The sequence below is a fragment of the Antrostomus carolinensis genome, unplaced genomic scaffold, assembly GCF_000700745.2.
Source record: "Antrostomus carolinensis isolate BGI_N321 unplaced genomic scaffold, ASM70074v2 scaffold15722, whole genome shotgun sequence".
NCBI classification, from domain to species: Eukaryota; Metazoa; Chordata; class Aves; order Caprimulgiformes; family Caprimulgidae; genus Antrostomus; species Antrostomus carolinensis.
Genome location: NW_010297799.1, coordinates 25,382 through 45,931, shown reverse-complemented (window position 1 = coordinate 45,931; position 20,550 = coordinate 25,382). Strand labels below are relative to the sequence as shown.

Here is a 20,550-nt window from a genome sequence, read left to right as displayed (position 1 = left end):
GCTGGGTTTGGCTGCTGACCCAGTGCAGCCACCACAGAAGTAAACATTTATCTCAGTTTTCTGTTTCAGGAAGAATGGGAGAGAACTTATTATTTGTGGTACTGTATCTATCCATACCTTAATCACTCCAATACTCAGTGCACTATTTCTTAGGAAGAAAAGCCTCATAACTCTTACGTGCTTGGAGAGTGTTAGAGCTGCATTCTCAAGGGGAAAGTGAAATGCCTAAAAAGAACGTCCATTGAAATCTTGATTTTATTCAAAGGACTGATTCTTTTCTGAGTGTAGAGTAACACACAAGGTGTCCTGTGCGTTGGTTGCCATGATTTAGTGCCAGTTTAGCAAACCCATGTATTCAGAGGAAGGAGGACTGTCTGCCCTCTCCAGTACAGGCTTCTGGACAGGCACACACACCACATCCTTCTCTCTAAATTGGAGAGAGATGGATTTGAAGGATGGACTGGATAAAGAATTGGCTGTATGGTTGCAGCCAGAGGGTTGTGGCGAATGGCTCTATGTCCAGGCGGAGGCTGGTGACAAGTGGTGTCCCCAAGGGATCAGTCTTGGGACCGGTGCTCTTCAACACCTTTATCAATGGTGAGTCAAACTCGGTGGCAGTGCTCAGTGATGCTGCCTCTGGCTTTCTGATGGTCTCTGGTTAGGATACTCTGTGTTGCATGAAGCGCTGTAGTTATCCATCAGTATCACATACACATTGTAGCCTGTTTATAAAAAACCCCAAACTCTGGCAGCATTGAATTTACAGTAGATTAAAAGAAAATAGCTTAGGTTGGAACAGACCTCTGGAGATCCCTTGGTCAGGCCTGCTGCACAGAGCAAGTCTAATGGGATCAGGTTGCTCAGGTCTGCGTCCAGTTGAATCTTGAACACCTCAAAGGACAGAGATGCCACAGTCACTCTGTGCAGCCTCTTCTAGTGTTTGACCACCCTTATCATAGAAAATATTTCTCCTTTTATTTAATCAGAATTTCCTATGTTCCTACTTGTGTCTGTTGCCTCTTGTCCTGTCACCTCTGAGAAGAGTTTGGCTCTAGCTTCTCTGTATCCTCCAGCCAGGTAGTTGCAGGCAGCACTGAAGTCACCCCTGAACCTTCTCTGGGCTTCACAGATACAGCTCACTCAACCTCTCCTCAGTGCGACCGGTGCTCCAGCCTTGACCTTCTTTAGTGACCCTCTGATGGGCTTCCTTCAGTAAGTCCATGCCTTTCCCACACTGGGGAGCCCAACTCTGGACATTGTTCCAGGTGTGGTCTCAGAAGTATCATATAAAGGGGAAGGATCCTGGACCTACTCTTGGCCACCTTTGCCATGTATGGTACATTGCTGGCCTACGGTCAAGTTGTTGTCCACCAGGGTCCCAATCATCCCCCAACCTCTGGTTGTTCAATGAGCTGTCCCATTCTGGGTGCAGGACTTGTGTTTGCTTTTGTCGAACTTCATGAGGTTCCTGTCAGCCCAGCCTTGCAGGGTATTGCCCGCTCCCCCACTTTGGTGTCATCTACATAGTCTAGATGAATGGTAAAAGAGTGCATCTAAATTATCTTAATCGGTTTTAAACCAAGGAGTTGAACCAGCTTAGAGGCTTCCTTTGAGAGAGACAGAGTTAGACCCAGCAAGCTCCCCTTGGATTATGGTGTGAAGCCAAGATGAGATGTTCAGAACCGTTGTAGAGCCCTTGTTGAGTTGTATGTTTCTGGCTTTAATGCAGTCAAACTAACTTCACAAAATAAATCACATTTTGAAAGTTAGAAAGTCTTCTAGAGCATGAATTCCTAGGTGGCTCTTTCTGTTGCAAATGAAATTTGCCTCAGTGCTCACAGCCCACACGCAGCCCCGTGCAGCACTGGGGTGGTTTCAGCTGATGCTTCTCCAACTTGTGAAAATATGGAAGAGATGTTCCCGGTGAGAAGAGCTCTTCCTTGCTCTCGGCTCGAGCACGCTGATTGCAGAGGGGAAGCTGGGAGCTTGAGTGGAAGAGGGAGTCAGGAGAGGGTATTGTAAGGCAAGGTAATTTGGGGAAAAATTGGATTAAGTGATCATAGACTCATCGTGTCAGTTGAATTTGTTCCTCTCTCTGTCATAGCCAAGGTATACATTACCTGGCTTTTCCTGCTCCAGATCCCCAGTTTATGGTAAATTAGTGTATCAGAATGTTCTTCCAATGTTCTCTGCTCTCCCAAATTCCAGGAGATTTATATCAGCGATGGCCTCCATCCTGCAAAGTTGGCGTTGTTCCAGGAAAGCACTTCAGCCAGTAATTAATTTTCAACTTGCATACGTAAAAGTTAAGGACACATTTAAGTGCTTGACCAGGGTGCTTGGTATTGTGAAGGTCTGAGCCCTCTGAGAAATGACTGGATCTGCTTTTCTTAATGGAATTCAGTCTGTCACATAAAAAGATGTCATAATCTTTCCCTTTCTATCCCCGCTTTCAGGAGACAACCATTGTTCTTGGATCAAACAAAAAAAGAAAAGGCCGTTTTGAAGGAAAAAAAAGAGTAATTAGAGGGCTGCCCCATGTTCAGAGTGCATGCATGTGCTTAATGGGAACTTTTACTGCTGCCGAGTGGATCACTTAATCCTTTTATTTCTGTAGCTGGCATTTCCTCTTTATTTTTTTTCCCAAACATCAATACCTTTATAAAGCACTCATCTGTTTTTGATTTAGACAAATGTGCCATGAAACTCCAGCCAAGGGATCCAAAAAGTTTTATAAATTGACAGGCTAGCTAGTCTTTAATTAGCGTAGGAGAAAAGTGGTTCTTTATTTGTTTTTGCTACACTCATGTGATTTATACAGAACACGGCTGGAAGAAGAAAAAGACCAGCACAACTGGTTTTACTTAGCTTAATGCACAGGCAAAATATTCTTCCAGTTACACAACTAGAAAGGGAAAAAAAAAAATCTGCAAAGCCACATATATTATCGGCTGAAATTTGCACCTTATAAACAAGATCTGGTTACTTGACCATGGCACTCAGATGAAATCCAAAGCGGCAAGGTGTTCACGTATTTTCTGTGTCCCAGAGCCCTTTATTTCTTTTCCTAAGCTCTGATATTCTTATGCTTTGTACACCCAACACAAGAAAAATGTTGTTCCAGTCCAACTAAACATCTTTAGATGTTTGTTCGGGAAACCTTCTCATTTTCCCAAGGAAAGAAATACAGAGTGATACTGTAGCTCAAGTAAATAAACATCCTTAAATTTTTGTTCAGGAAACCTTTTCCATTTTCCATGGCAATAAATGCACAGCTGGAAAAACCCCTGGCTCATCAGCATAGCCATCTCTCAGCAATCTCTGTTCATAACCCTTAGGATCTGAAGAACAGATTCCTCTAGCCCAATGATCAACTCACTAAGGAATTATTTAGGGATCCCAGGCAGATTTAATTTAGCAATATTTTAATTTCAACAGATTAATTGAACTAAGTCATAACTGAATCTGTAGTAGGTTTTGTCTGGGAATATGCAAAGACTTTTTTTAAGGACATGCAAGTGTTTTGGTGTCTCCAGCCTACAGGTGAGAGCAGGGTTGGTGAGAGCAAACATCCTGTTCCCAGGTCAGTCTCAGTGACATGACTGGGGCCAGACTTCCAGCAGCTGAGTGCAAACCTGGTGTAACCCGAACAGCATCCCTTCCCACAGGGCATGTGACTTCCCTAGGACATCACTGGGAGGGTCTTGTGCAGTACTTCATGCCTGGGGACACTTTTGCTGTCTTGTCCTTCCTGTATCTTTAACTCCTGATGCGATGGATGGGGCAGAAGTTGACGTATTTGAGAGGAGATGTACAGTAGGACTGGAGAAGTTCACAAAATCCAGTATGACTCCTCAGACAGAGCACATGGCCTGATAGCCAAAATAAAATCCTTTTTTTGCTCTTCAGTGTGAGAGGTTGAGGAACGCACTGTTTTGGGAGCGGTTTGTTTTCCTGGGATGACTGCATAGTGTTCAATACGACAGTCACCAGAATAGGAGACCAAATGGCAGACTCACTAAAGCCTGTGTCCTCCCAGCTCCTGAGAACAACGTATGGAAACAGTGATGGGCCGAGGAGATGCTCGGTGTGCGCGCGGTTGAGAGGAGGCACGAGGGAATCGTGTAGTCCTTGTTGAACACATCAAGCCAGGGACTTTACATCATTGGTGGGATGACCTAAACGTGCTTAACGGAGCATTTATTTAATTTTTTCCCCTCCTTCCCTGCAGGTCCCAAGGGAAGAAGAAAGAAGCTGTCATCTTACTGCGGGACTCTATTAAGTACGGCCCAGAGTTTGCGGACGCTTACTCCAGCCTGGCCTCGCTGCTCGCCGAACAGGTAACGGGCACCGCTCGAGCTCTTGGGCCGCGTGTGCGTGCGCTGCTGCCACAGCCACAGTACCTCCTGTGCATCGCAGTGGAGCACCCTTCCCTTACACACATGTGGTGGCAGGCGTGGGTCTGCCACTGCCGGCAGAGAGCTCTCGGGTGGCTTTAGAGGTGACGTTTTCAGGGTAGGAGGCAACTCACTGGCAGTGGGTGATTACAGCCACATGACGTGGCTCTGAGTTAAAGCAGTGTTGAGGTTGTGGGTAAATACCCTCTCTGCAGCTCTGCCCATCTGCGGAGAAGACTTAATCCATCGCACCTTGAATGTTGTGATGGTAGAGTAGGTGAGTGCTTCCCCCTCAGGCGCACAAACCTAAGTAGATAACCTTGAGATTTCATAAGGAATCACTCCAAGGCTAGGAAATGTCAGAAACCAGGTGACCTCTGCAGCCCAAATTCACAGAATCGTAGAGTTGCCTCGATTGGAAAAGACCTTTGAGATCATCGAGTCCACTCATTAACCCAACACTGACAAGTCCCCGACTAACCCATGTCCCTCAGCACTATGTCTACACCACTCTGAAATCCCTCAATCCCTCAAAACCAGATTTTTTCCTCCCCAAAGTTTCAGATCTAACTGTTCCATAGCACAGGATGCTAAAGCTTTCTTAAAAGGTTGCCAAATGCATATGCAGACAAAGCAGAAGAATATAATCCTTCCCTGTTTTCCGTTAATCTGCTTAGTGAAATCTCCTCTCTGTAAGGGAAATGGATACATTTCAGCAAAACTCTTAAGCAGAGGTCTTGTTCTCCTTTAGGCTTCTTCAGTGATGTAGGCACTCTGCACAATTCACCGATGAAACATGTGCATTACTGAAATATGTGCTATGTTATTTTCCCTTTTAATTGACTTTCATGTATTTTAATATTATCTTATAGCGGCCTTCCTATACCTGAAGGGCCTACAAGAAAGCTGGGGAAGGACTTTTCATAAGGACAACTAATGACCAAACAAGGGGAAATGGGTTCAAGCTGAAAGAGGGGAGGTTTAGATGAGATATTAGGAAGAAGTTCTTCACTGTGAGGGTGGTCAGACACTGGAACAGGTTGCCCAAGGAAGTTGTGGATGCCCCCTCCCTGGAAGTGTTGAAGGCCAGGCTGGATGAGGCTTTGAGCAACCTGATCTAGTGGAAGGGGTCCCTGCTGATGGCAGGGGGATTGGAACTAGATGATCTTTAAGGTCCCTTCCAATCCAAACCATTCTGTGATTCTATGATAAGATCAGCTGCTGGGACCTAGAAATATAGGGTAAGAATTGAAGGAAGAACCTCGTTGAGTGGGAGCTGTGTTTTGAATAAGACCATCAATGAAGAGTCTCCTGCAAGTGTAGGAAATGAGTCCTCTGCAGTAATAACTGGTTTTAATATTAATTGAAATTATTAATTAGAACCATTGATTGTAAGGTCAACAGAGCATTAAAACCGTTATAAAGTCCTGAGGCCTTCTACCCAAAGCAAATGCCATTAGTAACTCCACCAATAATTCATCTACTCTTAAATATAAATTGTTCATCCTCTTGTGACTTGAGTAAGTGATGGGGAAAAAAGATAGTTAGTACAGTTTCCTCAGAAAAGAGCAATTTCCTGCAGGCTTTTAACACCATGTCATAGAATCATAGAATCATTAAGGTTGGAAAAGACCTTTAAAATCATCAAATCCAACTGTCAACCCAACACCACCATGCCCAAACCATGTCCCTCAACACTATGTCTACACGACTCTCCAATCCTTCCAGGGATGGGGACTCCACCACTGCCCTGGGAAGCCCCTTCCAATGCCTCAGAACCCTTTCAGCAAAGAAATTCTTCCTCACATCCCATCTCAACTGCCCTGGCCACAACTGGAGGCCATTTCCTCTTGTCCTGTCCCTTGGTCCTTGGTTGAACAGACCCACCCCCACCTCTCTCCACCCTCCTCCAAGGGACTTGCACAGAGCCAGAAGGTCTCCCCTCAGCCTCCTTTTCTCCAGGCTCAACAACCCCAGTTCCCTCAGCCACAAGGGAACTCAGCACACTTGTGCTCCAGACCCTTCCCCAGCTCCGTTCCCTTCTCTGGACACGCTCCAGCACCTCCATGTCCTTCTTGGAGTCAGGGGAAGAATGGCTGGACATGGGTCAGTGAAATAGTGCTGGGGTTGTCTTGGTGGGTCCCACACAGTGTGTTCCCCCCTATCTTAAATGCAGTGAATCCAAAATAGGACTTAGGGGTCCTTTCCTCCTACAGCTGTAAAAAGTGCTCTGTAAAGACTATCTCATGTACCAGGGAATTAGCCTGTTACTTGATGTAATTGCCCTTTTCTGTCTTTGGTAGTTGATTATGAAGCCAGAGCTGACATGGAAAAAGCCACCACCACGTTGTATAAAACAGTTTGGTTTGTTTGTGCCTTTTATAAGCACCTGCCCTTCTTACTGCTCTTTCTGCTGGGTATCGTAACTCCCTCACAATGTATTGTTGTTTTGCTTGTTTTCCATGCTGGCTGCAGTGGTGCTAATATCAGAAATGAAACAGTTTTGTGTACTGTTTTCACAACCCTCCTGAAATGCTGGTTCCACAGGATTTACTCTGATGCACTTGAACAGCATCTTCTCCCCAGAACTTGCAGTTTCCTCAGCTGTCTTGGGCTCCTTGATCGCTCTTTGCAGGCCCTAGTTTCTGGATTCAAGTGATTTGAGGAATGTGTGTGTAATAATATCAGCCTACACTAAGAAAAGGAAACTTTTTAACCCACTTAGCTGCAAAGGAGAGCCCACTCAGGCGTAACCAGACTGAAAAACTGAGCCATAAAAAAAATAGACTTAAAAACCCTGGAGTTCAGCTGAGAGATCCTCTCATGCATGGAGGTTTTGGGGTTTTTTTAATATCATAAAAATCTCATACATTTTTTAAGCCAATCTTCTGAATTTTGTGAGGTTGATGAATGTTTCATGAAGGTCTGGGAATGGCATTATTAAGTGTTAATGAGAATCAAGCTTTGATGAACTTAAGAATATTTCTCTCAAGGAGAGGAGAGGCTGCGAGGGAGAAAACTCTGGCACAAAAAGCTGGTCCCACCCTTCCCAATTTCTGACCATGCTTAATGCAAACACTTTGTTAGAGAAATCATCTCAGAGACTGTGCTGAGCCTGAGGCATGTAGGGGCAAGATGTTAGGGGCCAAAAAAAGCAATGCAACTGTGAAAAAAATGCTAAAAGTGCTCAATATTGGTGAGTGTGTTTTGAGATGGTACACTGCTCACCCAGTTTAACGCAGCCCTTCCATGCTTTAAAGATCAGGTTTATGTTCAGGATCGAAAATGAAGAAAGCTGACATATATGCACACAAAGCCACATTCTTTGGCTGAAAATTAAAATCAGAGGAAAAGAAATTCATCCAGAAAGCTTTGAAAATATGTTTGCTCATGTCTTGGTGACACAGGTGCTTTCTCAAAAAGTTGCTCTTTGTTTTAGTCAATTCTGACAATTGCTACACTTTTCTTGACCCTGCGGGATAATGATGTCAGATTCATATAACTATATCCAAAATGTCCAAACTCAGGCACTTTTAAAAAAACGTGTTTCTGTGTTTTATCACACACTTATCTTTTCTGCTGGCTGACCTTTTATCATGTAAATGTGAAAGCGCTTAACCATGGCAGACTGTGTGCTTTCATCAAGTCATATTATTCCAATGCAGTTAATTCCAGCTCTCCAGTTGTGAAATAGGAGGTGAGAAAGGAGTCCACACATTTCAGCAGCTACAGAGCAAAAGCTGCCGTCAGGCACACCCTTTAAATCCAGAGAAAGCCCTGGAGGCTCCAGGGTTTCATAGAATCATAGAATGGTTTGTGTTGGAAGAGACCTTAAGGATTGCCCTTTCTGCCATGGCTAAGAAATCTCCTTCTCTTTTAAGGAACGGCTGAAGGAAGCGGAGGAGGTCTATAAGGCTGGCATAGAAAATTGTCCAGAGAGCTCCGATCTGCATAACAACTACGGTGTTTTCTTGGTCGATGCGGGTGAGTAAAAAGGAGCAAGGGATTTTTCCTCTCTGCTGTATTTGCTTTGATTTGTTTTATTCAGAGTAGGCATCTGAAAGGATGTCAGAAGCTTCCAAAGCAATAGATGTGCCTCCTGCAGAACTATCCCTGTGCTGCTGAGGTGGCAGAGCATACAGATATTTGTAATCACTGCAGGCACGATGCGGCAGTGGCATTCAACCCGGCTGTTTCCTACAGTGTTTCTCCCCGTCTTCACACGGAGGTTGTCCTCTTCAATTTGAGCTGGGTTAGCACCCTGACAATGCTACTGTTTCTCCAGGAAAGCCTGACTGCGTCAAACCAAATCCCAGGTACACAAGTGAATCATTATGGTCTTTGGAGCACTTGCAACTCTACTTGGTGAGAAAGCAGCTCTTCAGCTGTAAGGTTGAGTGCCGCCGCTAAAGAAACAACCATGGCTTTTAAACCACAATCATCTGTGAAAACAAAACCTAAGATACTCGGAGGTGAATTGATTTCTCAGAGTTTTGTAATGACATCCAAAGTCTTTATTTTCCGAGCTCCTGGTTCCCATCCAACTTCCCTGGACTCAAGCACTTTGTCTAAATGCTTCTGGAATCTTGTCAGGCTTGGTGCCATGAGCACCTCCCTGGGGAGCCTGTGCCAGTGCTCCACCACCCTCTGCCTCAAGAACCTTTTCCTCATGGCCAACCTCACCCTCCCCTGACACATCTTCCTGCCATTCCCTCTGCTCCTGGCATTCGTTGGTGGCCAGAGAGAGGAGATCAGCGCCTGCCCCTCCTCTTCCCCTTGGGCGGGAGTTCTAGAACGCAGTCTCCTCTTCAGGCTGAACAAACCAAGAGCCTTCAGCCTCTCTTCATACCCTTCCCCTCTAAACCCTTCCCCAATGTTGTGTCCCTCCTCTGGACACTCTCCAGGAGCTCTAGATCCTTTTTCTCCTGTGGTGCCCAAACTGCCCCCAGTGCTGAAGGTGAGAGCAGAGCGGGACGATCCCCTCCCTCGCCCGGCTCACAGTGCAGTGCAGTACCAGTGTGAAAGAAATACAAAGCCAAAGTGAGTATTCATAATGAAAAAAAGCATCATGGCTTTAGCAACAGAGGTTCTGAATTTGTGCCCTGGCAAAACTCAAGCTTGCAAATAATAAAAAATTGCCGGTAATTTTACACTGACGTTGGATCATCTTTGCTTCGCATCCCAGATAAACTGCCCTATTCCTGCCAAAAATCGTGGTTCGAATGCAGTGCAGTGCACTTTCTATTCTTTGCGCTTGTGTATTCTGCCAAAGTCACACCTAAGCTTTTCGTGGTTTACTCCTGCACTTCACTGTGCACAAACAACAAGAAAAAAAACCCACTGACGTTTGATACTTCAGGCATGATGTGTGAATAACTCTCCTGCAGACGTGACAAGGTGTGAAAGAAGTGGCTGGCAGGGAGCTGCTCACAGGCTGTGCTTTTCCCCAGCAGGCACAGGGAGATGCTGTGAAGCACAGCTCCAGATCACCTGTGGGGTTTTGTGCAACTAGCCTCAAGCAAGTGTCACCTCTGGAGAGCCATGGAATCATAGACTGGTTTGGGTTGGAAGGGTCCAGTTCCACCCCCCCTGCCATCAGCAGGGACACCTTCCACTAGACCAGGTTGCTCAAAGCCTCATCCAACCTGGCCGCAAACACTTCCAGGGAGGAGCAGCCACAGCTTCTCTGGCCAACCTGGGACACTGGCTCACCGCCCTCAGGGTGAAAAATTTCCTCCTCATATCTCGCCTAAATCTCCCCTCTCTTAGTTTCAAACCATTTCCCCTTGTCCTGTCATTCTCTGCCCATGTATGAAGTCACTCTCCCTCCTGGACATGGAGGTGCTGGATCATGTCCAGAGAAGGGCAGCAGAGCTGGGGAAGGGTCTGGAGCACAAGTGTGCTGAGTTCCCAGCTGAGGGAACTGGGGTTGTTGAGCCTGGAGAAAAGGAGGCTGAGGGGAGACCTTGTGGCTCTGTGCAAGTCCCGTGGAGAGGGGTGGGGGTGGGTCTGTTCAACCAAGGAGCAAGGGACAGGACAAGAGGAAATGGGCTCCAGTTGTGGCCAGGGCAGTTGAGATGGGATGTGAGGAAGAATTTCTTTGCTGCAAGGGTTCTGAGGCATTGGAAGGGGTTGCCCAGGGCCGTGGTAGAGTCCCCAGCCCTGGAGGGATTTCAGAGTGGTGTAGACACAGTGCTGAGGGACATGGGTTAGTCGGGGACTTGTCAGTCTTGGGTTCATGATTGGACTCCATGATCTTAAAGGTCTTATCCAGTCTAGGCAGTACTGGGATTCTGTGAAACAGAACTTTAAGTTTTTTAAGGGGCCAGTTTTCTGGCCCCTTTCTTTTTGCACAGTATTGTATTTATGTGATGCTGGGTGATGTCACGGACTGCAGGACCTTGTGCCAGTAGACATTTTTGCACAGTGAAGCAGTGCCACCCAATGGCTCCTCTACAACACAGAGACGGTGCCTACATCCTCCAAAATAGGCACCTGGGCACCTCTGGTCTGGGATTTATTGCCTGGAGGTAGGAATTAGCTGGTCAATGGTAGCTACTCCCAGTCCTGTTGAGCAACACATAGAGACTGAGTAGGGCCAATGCAACGGAGGTGGAGGGAATAGTCTCTGTGTGGAAAGAGCTGAAACTATTTTCAGCTCTGGTGGGGTTGTGGGGAATATTGAGTGACGTGTTCTCCATGTCTCCATTGCCCTTGTCTCCAGTGGGTCAGGGTGGTAGGACGCTCTACCAGGAGATGGGACACATGTCCTGCTCTCCTCTCTGTGTGCTCTTAGCACAGCGGATGCGTCCCCTCTATAGCATGATGGGAGTTTCAGACTGTAGTCTTCTGGTCACTGTACCCTCAACTTGCAAAAACCCACCCTTAGAAAATCTCTTTCTCAGGAGCATCTCTGAAGATTGGAGCCTAAATCTTAGTTTGGACAGCAACTTTCCTTACACTTCATCTTGAAAGGCTGAGGCAGGTTTTCTTTCTCAAAATAGTTCCCACCCATAGAGCAATAGATGAAAGACAACCCAGAGCGTTACCGCGTGCTGAATTTGCGACGGGATTTTTCTGATGCACCAGTTGAACAGCTCTTTTCCTCTCCAGGGGCTCCTGAGCGAGCTGTGTCCCACTACAGGCAGGCCATCCGCCTCAGCCCTGCTCACCACGTGGCCATGGTGAACCTGGGCAGGCTTCACCGCTCCCTGGGGCAGAACAAAGAGGCTGAAGTGTGGTACAAGCGGTAAGAATTTGGGAGGGGAGGCAGGGGTTTCCCTCTTCCCCCTGTACAGCTTGTCTCTGCTAAAGACCCTCTGATACATTCATCTGTCAGTGCACGTTTGGGTTTTCCTCCCTTCCTTCTCCATCCTTTGGAAACCTGATTTACCATTGCTAATTTGGATATTTTTGAGGGGTGCTTGGAGAAGCAGTATGGACTCAGGCAGTGTTGACTTATCTGGACCGTTCCCAAGCACCCAGGATGGACACACTGCTGGGTTTATGCTCTAATGATAAAGTCAGAGGTTTCTTGGTGGCATGAGCAGGTTCTTAGTGTGACTCCCACCCTGCTCAGAGCTGGTCTATGGATGCTGCACAGCCCGGCACCAAAACCTTGGCACCATCAGGAACTTCCCAGCAATGTACCAGTAGACAGGCTCTGATTCCCATTATGCAGCAGGGTGGACTGGTTTGGGGGGAGGTCTTTGCCTCCTTTTTAGCATCTGTATTTGTGCTCACAGTCTCCAGGTTGTGCCACCATCAGCCATCCCCACCCCTGCTCCGTGCTCACCTGCACTTTGGAGGTGGCCCTCTCCCCTTCTTGGGTGGCCAGAGGGATTGCTGCTGTGGGCACACTCATCCCTCCCTGGGACCTTAAATTGGTGCTCCTCAGGGTGGGGTGAGCAGGATGCAGAGCTGTTCCATCCCAGCACAAGCCACACCTTGCTCTTCCACTTTGATCCCCACACCACCTGGAAGCATCTTGTCCTGGTTTTGCTGGGACAGAGTTAATGTTCTTCTCAGCAGCTGGAGCAGCTGTGTGTTGGGTTCAGTGTGGGATTTGTGATGAGAAGAATGTTGATCAGGTACCAGTGTCATTAGTTGCTGCTGCAGCCCAAGCTCATTGTGTTTGGGGAGTTGCAGGTGCAAAGGGCTGGGAGGGGGGAAGCGCAGTAATTAGCAAAACCCCAAATTGGCATTTGGCTCTGCCAATGGGATATTCCATCTCCTATCCCAGCATGGGCAGGACATGAACCAGGGCTGACTGGAAATCAGGGGGATTCTCTCAGGGATCGCTCAGGCTCTCGCTCTTCTGTGGTTTGGGTTTGGGGACTGTCTGTGCTCCAGGATCACTGGCTGGGACAGGCTGGGCATCGGTCAGTGGGTGGTGAGCAACTGCACTGGGCATCACTCATTTGCATATTCTCTTAGTACTGTTATTATCATTATCATTTTATTTCAATTAGTAAGTTGTTTTTATTTCAACCTATGAGTCTTCTCACCGTTTTCCTTCCAATTCTCTCCCCTCCTGCCTGGGGGGAGAAGAGTGAGCACGTGACTGTGTTTGGCTGCAGCCAAAGAAGTGAAACCACCACACATCTCTTCTCCCAAATTCCAGGGCACTGAAGGTTTCCCGGAAGGCTGAAACCCTGTCCCCGCTGGGGGCTCTGTATTACAACACTGGGCGCTATGAAGAAGCATTGCAGATTTACAGAGAAGCAGCATCACTGCAGCCTTCGAACAGAGAGATCCGCCTGGCGCTGGTGAGTGTGGGGTGAGCTCGGCCAGGGCAGGGCCACAAAAGTGCGGAGGGATAACTGTCTTAGTGTGAATGTGGCCCAGGGCTCAGAGCTTGGTTCTACCTCCACACCAGCCATTCAGCCACCATCTCTCCCACCCTCTTTACCCCTCCTGACCTTAGCCCCTTGTCTCAGACACTGCCTCTCCAGCTGGCATGGAGAAAATCTGAGCTGCCCCTTACTTGCTAGGAAGGGTTAGTCTTTCCACCTTTCCTTGAGGTACCTCTTAACATCACCAACAGGAGAAACAGGAGCCCAGCACGAGGTGCTGGGTGCAGCATTGTGTTTTAAAGAAAGCTGAGCTTTTTTACGATCTTAACCCTTTATAATGCATCTTTGTAGGCTCAGGTTTTGGCAATGATGGGGCAGACAAGAGAAGCTGAAAAGATGACGAACCATCTACTCAATGAGGATGTGGTGTGTCTGGAGTGCTACCGCCTTCTGTCAGCCATCTACAGCAAGCAGGAGCACTATGCCAAGGTACTGTGACCACAGGGTACCCTTGTTCTGAAGCTACTAGAGAGAGTCCAGAGGAGGGACACAACACTGGGGAAGGGTTTAGAGGGGAAGGGTATGAGGAGAGGCTGAAGGCACTTGGTTTGTTCAGCCTGGAGAAGAGGAGACTGAGAGGAGATCTCATGGCAGTCTAGAACTTCCTCCCAAGGGGAAGAGGAGGGGCAGGCGCTGATCTCTTCTCTCTGGCCACCAACGAATGCCAGGAGCAGAGGGAATGGCAGGAAGATGTGGCAGGGGAGGGTGAGGTTGGCCATGAGGAAAAGGTTCTTGAGGCAGAGGGTGGTGGAGCACTGGCACAGGCTCCCCAGGGAGGTGCTCATGGCACCAAGCCTGACAAGATTCCAGCAGCATTTGGCCAAGGCCCTCAGGGACATGGTGTGAATGTTGGGCTTGTCCTGTGCAGGGACAGGAGTTGGACTGGATGATCCTTGTGGGTCCCTGCCAGGTCACAACATTCTGTCATTTGATGATTCTATTTTTTCACTAAAACATTTTTTACCTATGTAGTGGGACTGAAGCTTAGCAGTGTGGCTTTCTTATCACTTATCCCTCCTGCTGCTGGCAGCCCCATTGCCCATCAACCACAGGCATCGGATCTAAAAATGTCATTTCCACATGTGTTAATGGCATGGGGTAAACGAGGGAAGGAGGAAGATGACTCTTGTGTTGGGAGGCCGTAGTGGTGAGGAGAGAATGAGGAGCGGAAAGGCGCAGAATACAGTGACACAATGTCCTCTTGGTTTTTTACAGGCACTTGAAGCTATAGAAAAAGCTCTTCAGCTAAAACCAAAGGATCCAAAAGTCATATCAGAGCTCTTTTTCACTAAAGGAAACCAGCTAAGAGAACAGAATCTCCTTGACAAGGCTTTCGAGGTATGACTGCTCTGAGCCCTATGGATAGTTTCATAGCTTAGGAGACTGAGTTAGCTCATTGCATCTCCCTGGTGCATGCACCCTAGCTGTTGGCCTTGGGAGCTCGGCACCAGTTCAGCAGTGGTACAGCTAAAGCTATGGGGCAGCTGACTTTGCCAGACTTAGCTGCAACTTTTTTCCTCATTCCTGTGAGCCAGCAGAGTGCCCAGGTGGCCAAGAAGGCCAGTGGCATCCTGGCCTGTATCAGGAACAGCGTGGCCAGGAGGACCAGGGAAGTTCTCTTCCTCCTGTGCTGGGCACTGGTGAGGCCGCAGCTCGAGTGCTGGGTGCAGTGTTGGGCCCCTGACTCCAAGAAGGAGATGGAGGTGCTGGAGCGTGTCCAGAGAAGGGAACGGAGCTGGGGAAGGGTCTGGAGCACAAGTGCGCTGAGTTCCCTTGTGGCTGAGGGAACTGGGGGTGTTGAGCCTGGAGAAAAGGAGGCTGAGGGGAGACCTTCTGGCTCTGTCCAAGTCCCTTGGAGGAGGGTGCAGAGAGGTGGGGGTGGATCTGTTCAACCAAGGAGCAAGGGACAGGACAAGAGGAAATGGGCTCCAGTTTTGTCCAGGGCAGTTGAGATGGGATGTGAGGAAGAATTTCTTTGCTGCAAGGGTTCTGAGGCATTGGAAGGGGTTGCCCAGGGCAGTGGTGGAGTCCCCATCCCTGGAGGGATTGGAGAGTCGTGTAGACATAGTGCTGAGGGACATGGGTTAGACGGGGACTTGTCAGTGTTGGGTTCATGGTTGGACTCTGATCTTAGAGGTCTTTTCCAATCGAGGCAGTACTGGGATTCTGTGAAATACAGCTCCCTGCTCTGAGAGGTTAAGTACAGAGTCGTGGTGAGATTACCGAGGAGCCTAGGCCTTTTCTCATTGACCAGACCCTTGTTCCATCCAGCTCCAGCCTGTCTTACTGGTGATGGCCAATTCCAGGTGGCTCAGCTGGAGCTTGGGCACCTGTGAGAGCCCACTATGTTGGTGTATCTCACCTTGTTACCCAGTAGCTGAGAGATTGGCTCATCTCATGGAGCAGGCGGCTTGATAGCTCAGAAATGATGTCAGTGTTAAATAATAGCACAGAATGTTATTGGGACAGTTCTGAATATTCTCAGTATCCCTAGAGATGTCTAATCCTGATTTGAATCCTTTCCTGTTGTGACACCGTTAAAACAGTGCTGTTGGACAGACTCCCGATGGTCCATGTTGCTCCTTCTCCCATGCACAGTGGCAGAAGCAGTGGGGAGGGATAGCAACTGCCCTCAGGTCCTTGTGAAACCTCCATGACAGTGTCTGGACCATGGTCTGCTGCCAGCTCCAGATTAAAGCCTTGCAGATAAGGAGCATCAGAGCCCACGTATGGCTTGTAGTTGGCAGGCACCTGCCCAGGGAAATGACCCTGAATGTTCTGGAGACCCCCAGAGGTGCATGGTGGCAGGGAGAGGGTTGCAGGGGTTGGTGTAGCTCCTCGTATGGTGCTGTGCGCAGGGAAAACCTGCGAGATGAGCTCAGCGGTGGAGCAGTGTGTTATGATGCCTCTGCTGTAAAGAAACTGAAATATTCAGCTTGTGCATTGTTTATGAGAAGAATTTGAAATTATATTTTAAATGGATTCAGAAGGAGAGGAAACTTTGTTTCTCTTTCTCCTCTAGCACTGGTTTTGTTTGAAGAGTCAGACTCTTTAACCTAAAAATGTTTCATCTTTATGTAGAGCTATAAACGGGCTGTGGAGCTCAACCCAGACCAAGCGCAGGCCTGGATGAACATGGGAGGCATTGAGCACATCAAGGTATGAAAGGTTGTCCACCCCCACTGGAATTTCCTAGTCATTTTGCTTGGAAATATGTATTCTGGAATGTAAAGCTTATATTTTAAGAGGTCAGGCTGCAAGGAACAACCTGCTCATCTCTAATAAAGTTTTCCTGCTTCAGTTGTTGACCTACTGAAGGTCAACAAAAATGTCACCGTGAGTTGACTTTTAAGATTCATCTCTACCTAATTAATTTAATAAAGATATCTGATGCAGAATACTGCCATGAAATTATGGAAATAGACAGCCCGCCCTGTGGTTGCTTATCTTTTTGAATACTTTAGCATATCATTATGATTTGATTCTTAAGGAGTCACATTGTGTGATATCCTCAAGCTATCTTACCGCTGAGTAAAATTAACTCTTCTGGTACAACGTAACAGAAAAACGTAAACCGACATCTTACCATGTGTGTTTGATCAAATTTAGGCTAACGGCACTCGGTGATCCGTTTCCTAATGAAGAAATCTTCCCTTTACCTGACAATATCCAATTCTATAAACTTTTTCCTTTTTATTACGGCCTTCACCATTCCTGAGGAATGAACTTTCTGTGTCAGGTAACGCGAATGGGATCTGTCACTTGTTTTCTTTGTAGGGGAGCTACGTCACTGCCCGTGGCTACTATGAGAAAGCCTTACAGCTGGTTCCAAACAGCAAGTTGCTGAAGGAGAATCTGGCCAAACTGGATCGCTTGGAGAAACGGTTTCAGGAAGCCCAGGAGAAAGACCAAACATAGCATTCAGTCACCAGTGGAAAGAAACTCATGCCCCTTGGAGAAGAGTGAGGTGGAAGCCCATTGCTCAAAGTGATGCTGAAGGAACTTTGATAGAACCTAGAATTAGGGAAGGCAAATGTTGAATGCATGCTTATGTTTGACCAAAGTTACAGGAGATACTTGGCTCCTGTGGGACATGCTGGAGAATGAATGAAAACCTTCCTTTCATCAAGATTTATGTTTAGACTAAACTCATTTTACTTGCACTGGGAGTGTGGGTGGGATGTGTACCTCCAATATCTTGGTTGTCACTGGGGAAACCATGGAGACAAAGCACTCATCCATTGCAGCACCTCCCGCTACTCAATACAGGCTCACCTCATCCACATAAAGTACCACTGATGGGCTTCATTGCAAGTGCTACCAGGTCGTTCTGAGCCAGGAAAGATGGTCATTATGGTCACATAAAAAGGTTTCATATGGTTAATGCTGAGGAAATGGTGGCCACTTTTACAGGTTTAAATATGACTTGAAAATTATTCTAAAGAAAGGGAAAATGGTATCTGAAAATCACCCTAGAAGGTTGATTCTACAAGCAGGACAAACGATCCTTTGAGGGAAAACCTCACCTGAATGTTTTACTTAGAAGATACTCATTTTGTAGTAATTCAGGTTCATGATGTCAGTGTTGTCAAATATCATATGGCTTTACCCTTTGCCCTCTCCCTCCAGGCCAATTAATTATTACTCTGAAAAGAAATGGAAGCACCCAAAGACAAAGCTCTAGGATTACTTGTCCTCCTGTCCAGTCCCCGGTAAAAAAACCCCCCAAAACCTACCAATCTAATCAATATAGGAGGTAAAGTAAAGCCACAGGGAGATGAGCGAAGATTTCCCAGCCTGGAAAGGTACTAAGGAGGCTTTTTTATGGGTGTGCAGGGACAAAGCCCATTTGTCATGGTGATAACACTGACAAAACACTTTATCACAGTGTTCTCACCCTCTCCCCCAAAAGATCCAGAAAATGGCCTATAGCTGATCAGTCATAATTCTGTATTTTTAAATACTGAAGTGGGAAGACAAATTCTCTTCAGAGTTGAGGCTTTTATTTTTGAGCTTTATTTATTTAACTTATAATAATCAAATAATTAATATATTTTTGCTGTTTTGTAGGAATTGGGCAGTATCCCTCACAGCTGGCCACATGGCTGGGTGCTGTGACTTGTATTGTCTGAAATAAGAAAAATGAGGCGTGCTTGAATAACCCCCCAATGATGTTTCTGAAGCAAAAGGCTGCACAGCACGTTGGACCCTAGTGTCACTGCAATAACAGCACTTCTGCTGCTTCCACCAGGGTTTGTACTGGTTCACAGAGAGTGTTAGTGGGAATTGTGCCTGGTGCCACTGCCTTTGAGTTTGGACATCAGGGTTGGTCATCAGTTTGTTCCTCTTGCAGCAGGAAACTGCTGTAAAAGTTGTTGTATTTGAGCTTGATTGTGACCAGTAATAATTACCGAATGGTTTGGGTTGGAAGGGACCCTAAAGCTCATCCAGTTCCAACCCCCCTGCCATCAGCAGGGACACCTTCCACTAGACGAGGTTGCTCAAAGCCTCATCCAACCTGGCCTTCAGCACTTCAAAGGGAGGAGCAGCCACAGCTTCTCTGGCCAACCTGGGCCAGTGTCTCCCCACCCTCACACCAAAGAATTTCTTCCTCACATCTCAGCTCCATCTCCCCTCTTCCACTTTCAAGCCATCACCCCTTGTTCTCTCACTCCCTGCCCTTGGCCAAAGTCCCTCCCCAGTCCCTGCAGAAGAGCAGCCCAGGGTTTGACATTATTAGGAAAGGACAGTTCAGATTAGGTATGTGATGCCCTGATACACATCTGTCAGGAAAAGCCCACGTGGCAGCGTCCCACAGAGCACCTGGCTTTAGTTTGTGCTGACCACGGCACCTCAACAAGCTCCAAATTCACTCACCGTGATGGGACAGCCATTGGGAGCAATGCTGGCTTCGTTAAAAAAGCTTGTCTCTAGCCACTACTGGTGGTCAGCTTACTGACAGATTATTGACATGACTCCAACTGCATCTGGAGCCCAGAAGGAGTCCAGGCTAGTGCAGATGTCTGCCCTGCCAGGGCTGGTGGACCTGCTAAAGCTATGGCTGTACACCCACCACGGCGAGGCTGGACTTGGGAGGTGCTGGTCCCCACTGGCCAAGGAGACTGTCCAGTGCCTATAGCTGGGCAGAGATGGGAAAGAGAGCCCATCGGAGGGAGAAGGTGGTGACACACATTTCTGGGCTCTCTTCCTTCAAACCAGCTTCTCAAGGGAGCAGCTGAGACCAAAATAGGCAAGTGAATTTTCACTTCTCCCCTCAAGGTTTGAGGTCCTGGGGCTGGGTCAGCAACCCTTGTCTTTTCACACACCTTTTACGGCCACAGACTTGCTGGCCTGACGTTTCTGCAGGCCCCTAGTGCAGGTGCTCTGCTGGATCCCATGCATGGAGTAGCTTTGCACAGCTCTGGTGCTGCTAGTATGACTTGGAGGAGATGAGGTCATACCAACTGAGTCCTGTGGATGGGGAAACCAAAGCTTAAATGGCCTCTGAGAACAGTTGGTTCCCACTGTGCATTGCAGAATTGTCGATGGTTCATTACTAGGGCATTCAGAACTACCTGGACCATGAAGCTCTCTGCTTCTCCCCACCACGGCAGCTTCACCAAAGCCCCATGTGCTCCAGCTGGCTGCCGTGGTACCGCAAGGACAGGGGTGGAGGGAGATAATGTTTCATTTTAAAACGTCTATCAGCTATAAACTTTGCCTCATAAAGATATATTAAATAAATACTACATAAATATATTAAATATATTCTACAAGCCCCACAGCAGTGTGGCTTGAAATTGTGGCCAATGAAAGGTATTTTTTAAAATATAGAAGGAAAAGTATTTTTTATAGTAATGTTTTGTGAGGGGGAGGACTTGGTTTTGTGTTTTTAGCTTTGGCTTAAACCTTACTTTGTCTTTCCTGAGAGACCTGGTAGAAATTATTGTCTCGTTCTTGTCCTAGAACCTGATCAAAGCGATCTTGACTTCCTAAAACCGATGCACGTGTTAAAGTCTAATATAGCTTTGGGTGCTCCCCTCCCAGATCCTGGAGAAGGATTATCATTTTTGCAACACTGTCTTACTTGCAGAATAATGTATAAAGAGGAGACCATCCTCCCAGTGAGGGCAGCAGGTTGGTTGGAAGGCACGGCGTGTGGTCATCCACTCACCTGAATTAGGCAGGTAACGTATCCACAGAGCTTAATCCCAGCTGAACCACAGAATCCCAGAATGGTGGGGGTTGGAAGGGACCTCAGGAGATCATCCAGTCCAACCCCCCTGCCAAAGCAGGTT

At 47.3% G+C, this 20,550-nt stretch overlaps 1 protein-coding gene across 1 annotated transcript; it reads left to right on the top strand.

Annotated features, from left to right (window-relative positions):
• The first annotated feature begins 455 nt into the window (after window positions 1-455).
• Window positions 456-17,444, top strand: LOC104520538 (protein O-mannosyl-transferase TMTC1). The gene is made up of 9 exons (XM_010162253.2): window positions 456-597; window positions 4,234-4,340; window positions 8,279-8,381; window positions 11,511-11,646; window positions 13,021-13,165; window positions 13,544-13,681; window positions 14,468-14,590; window positions 16,334-16,411; window positions 17,030-17,444. Exons 1-9 carry the CDS (start codon window positions 456-458, stop codon window positions 17,168-17,170), a joined length of 1,113 nt encoding a protein of 370 aa, XP_010160555.2. The 3' UTR covers window positions 17,171-17,444.
• The last annotated feature ends 3,106 nt before the right edge of the window (window positions 17,445-20,550 follow it).

Coding starts and splice junctions, on each gene's coding strand:
- LOC104520538 (XM_010162253.2), top strand. CDS start 456: ATGGACTGGATAAAGAATTGGCTGTATGGTTGCAGCCAGAGGGTTGTG. Junction 598..4,233: donor CTTCAACACCTTTATCAATG/GTGAGTCAAACT, acceptor TTCCCTGCAGGT/CCCAAGGGAAGAAGAAAGAA. Junction 4,341..8,278: donor CCTCGCTGCTCGCCGAACAG/GTAACGGGCACC, acceptor TTCTCTTTTAAG/GAACGGCTGAAGGAAGCGGA.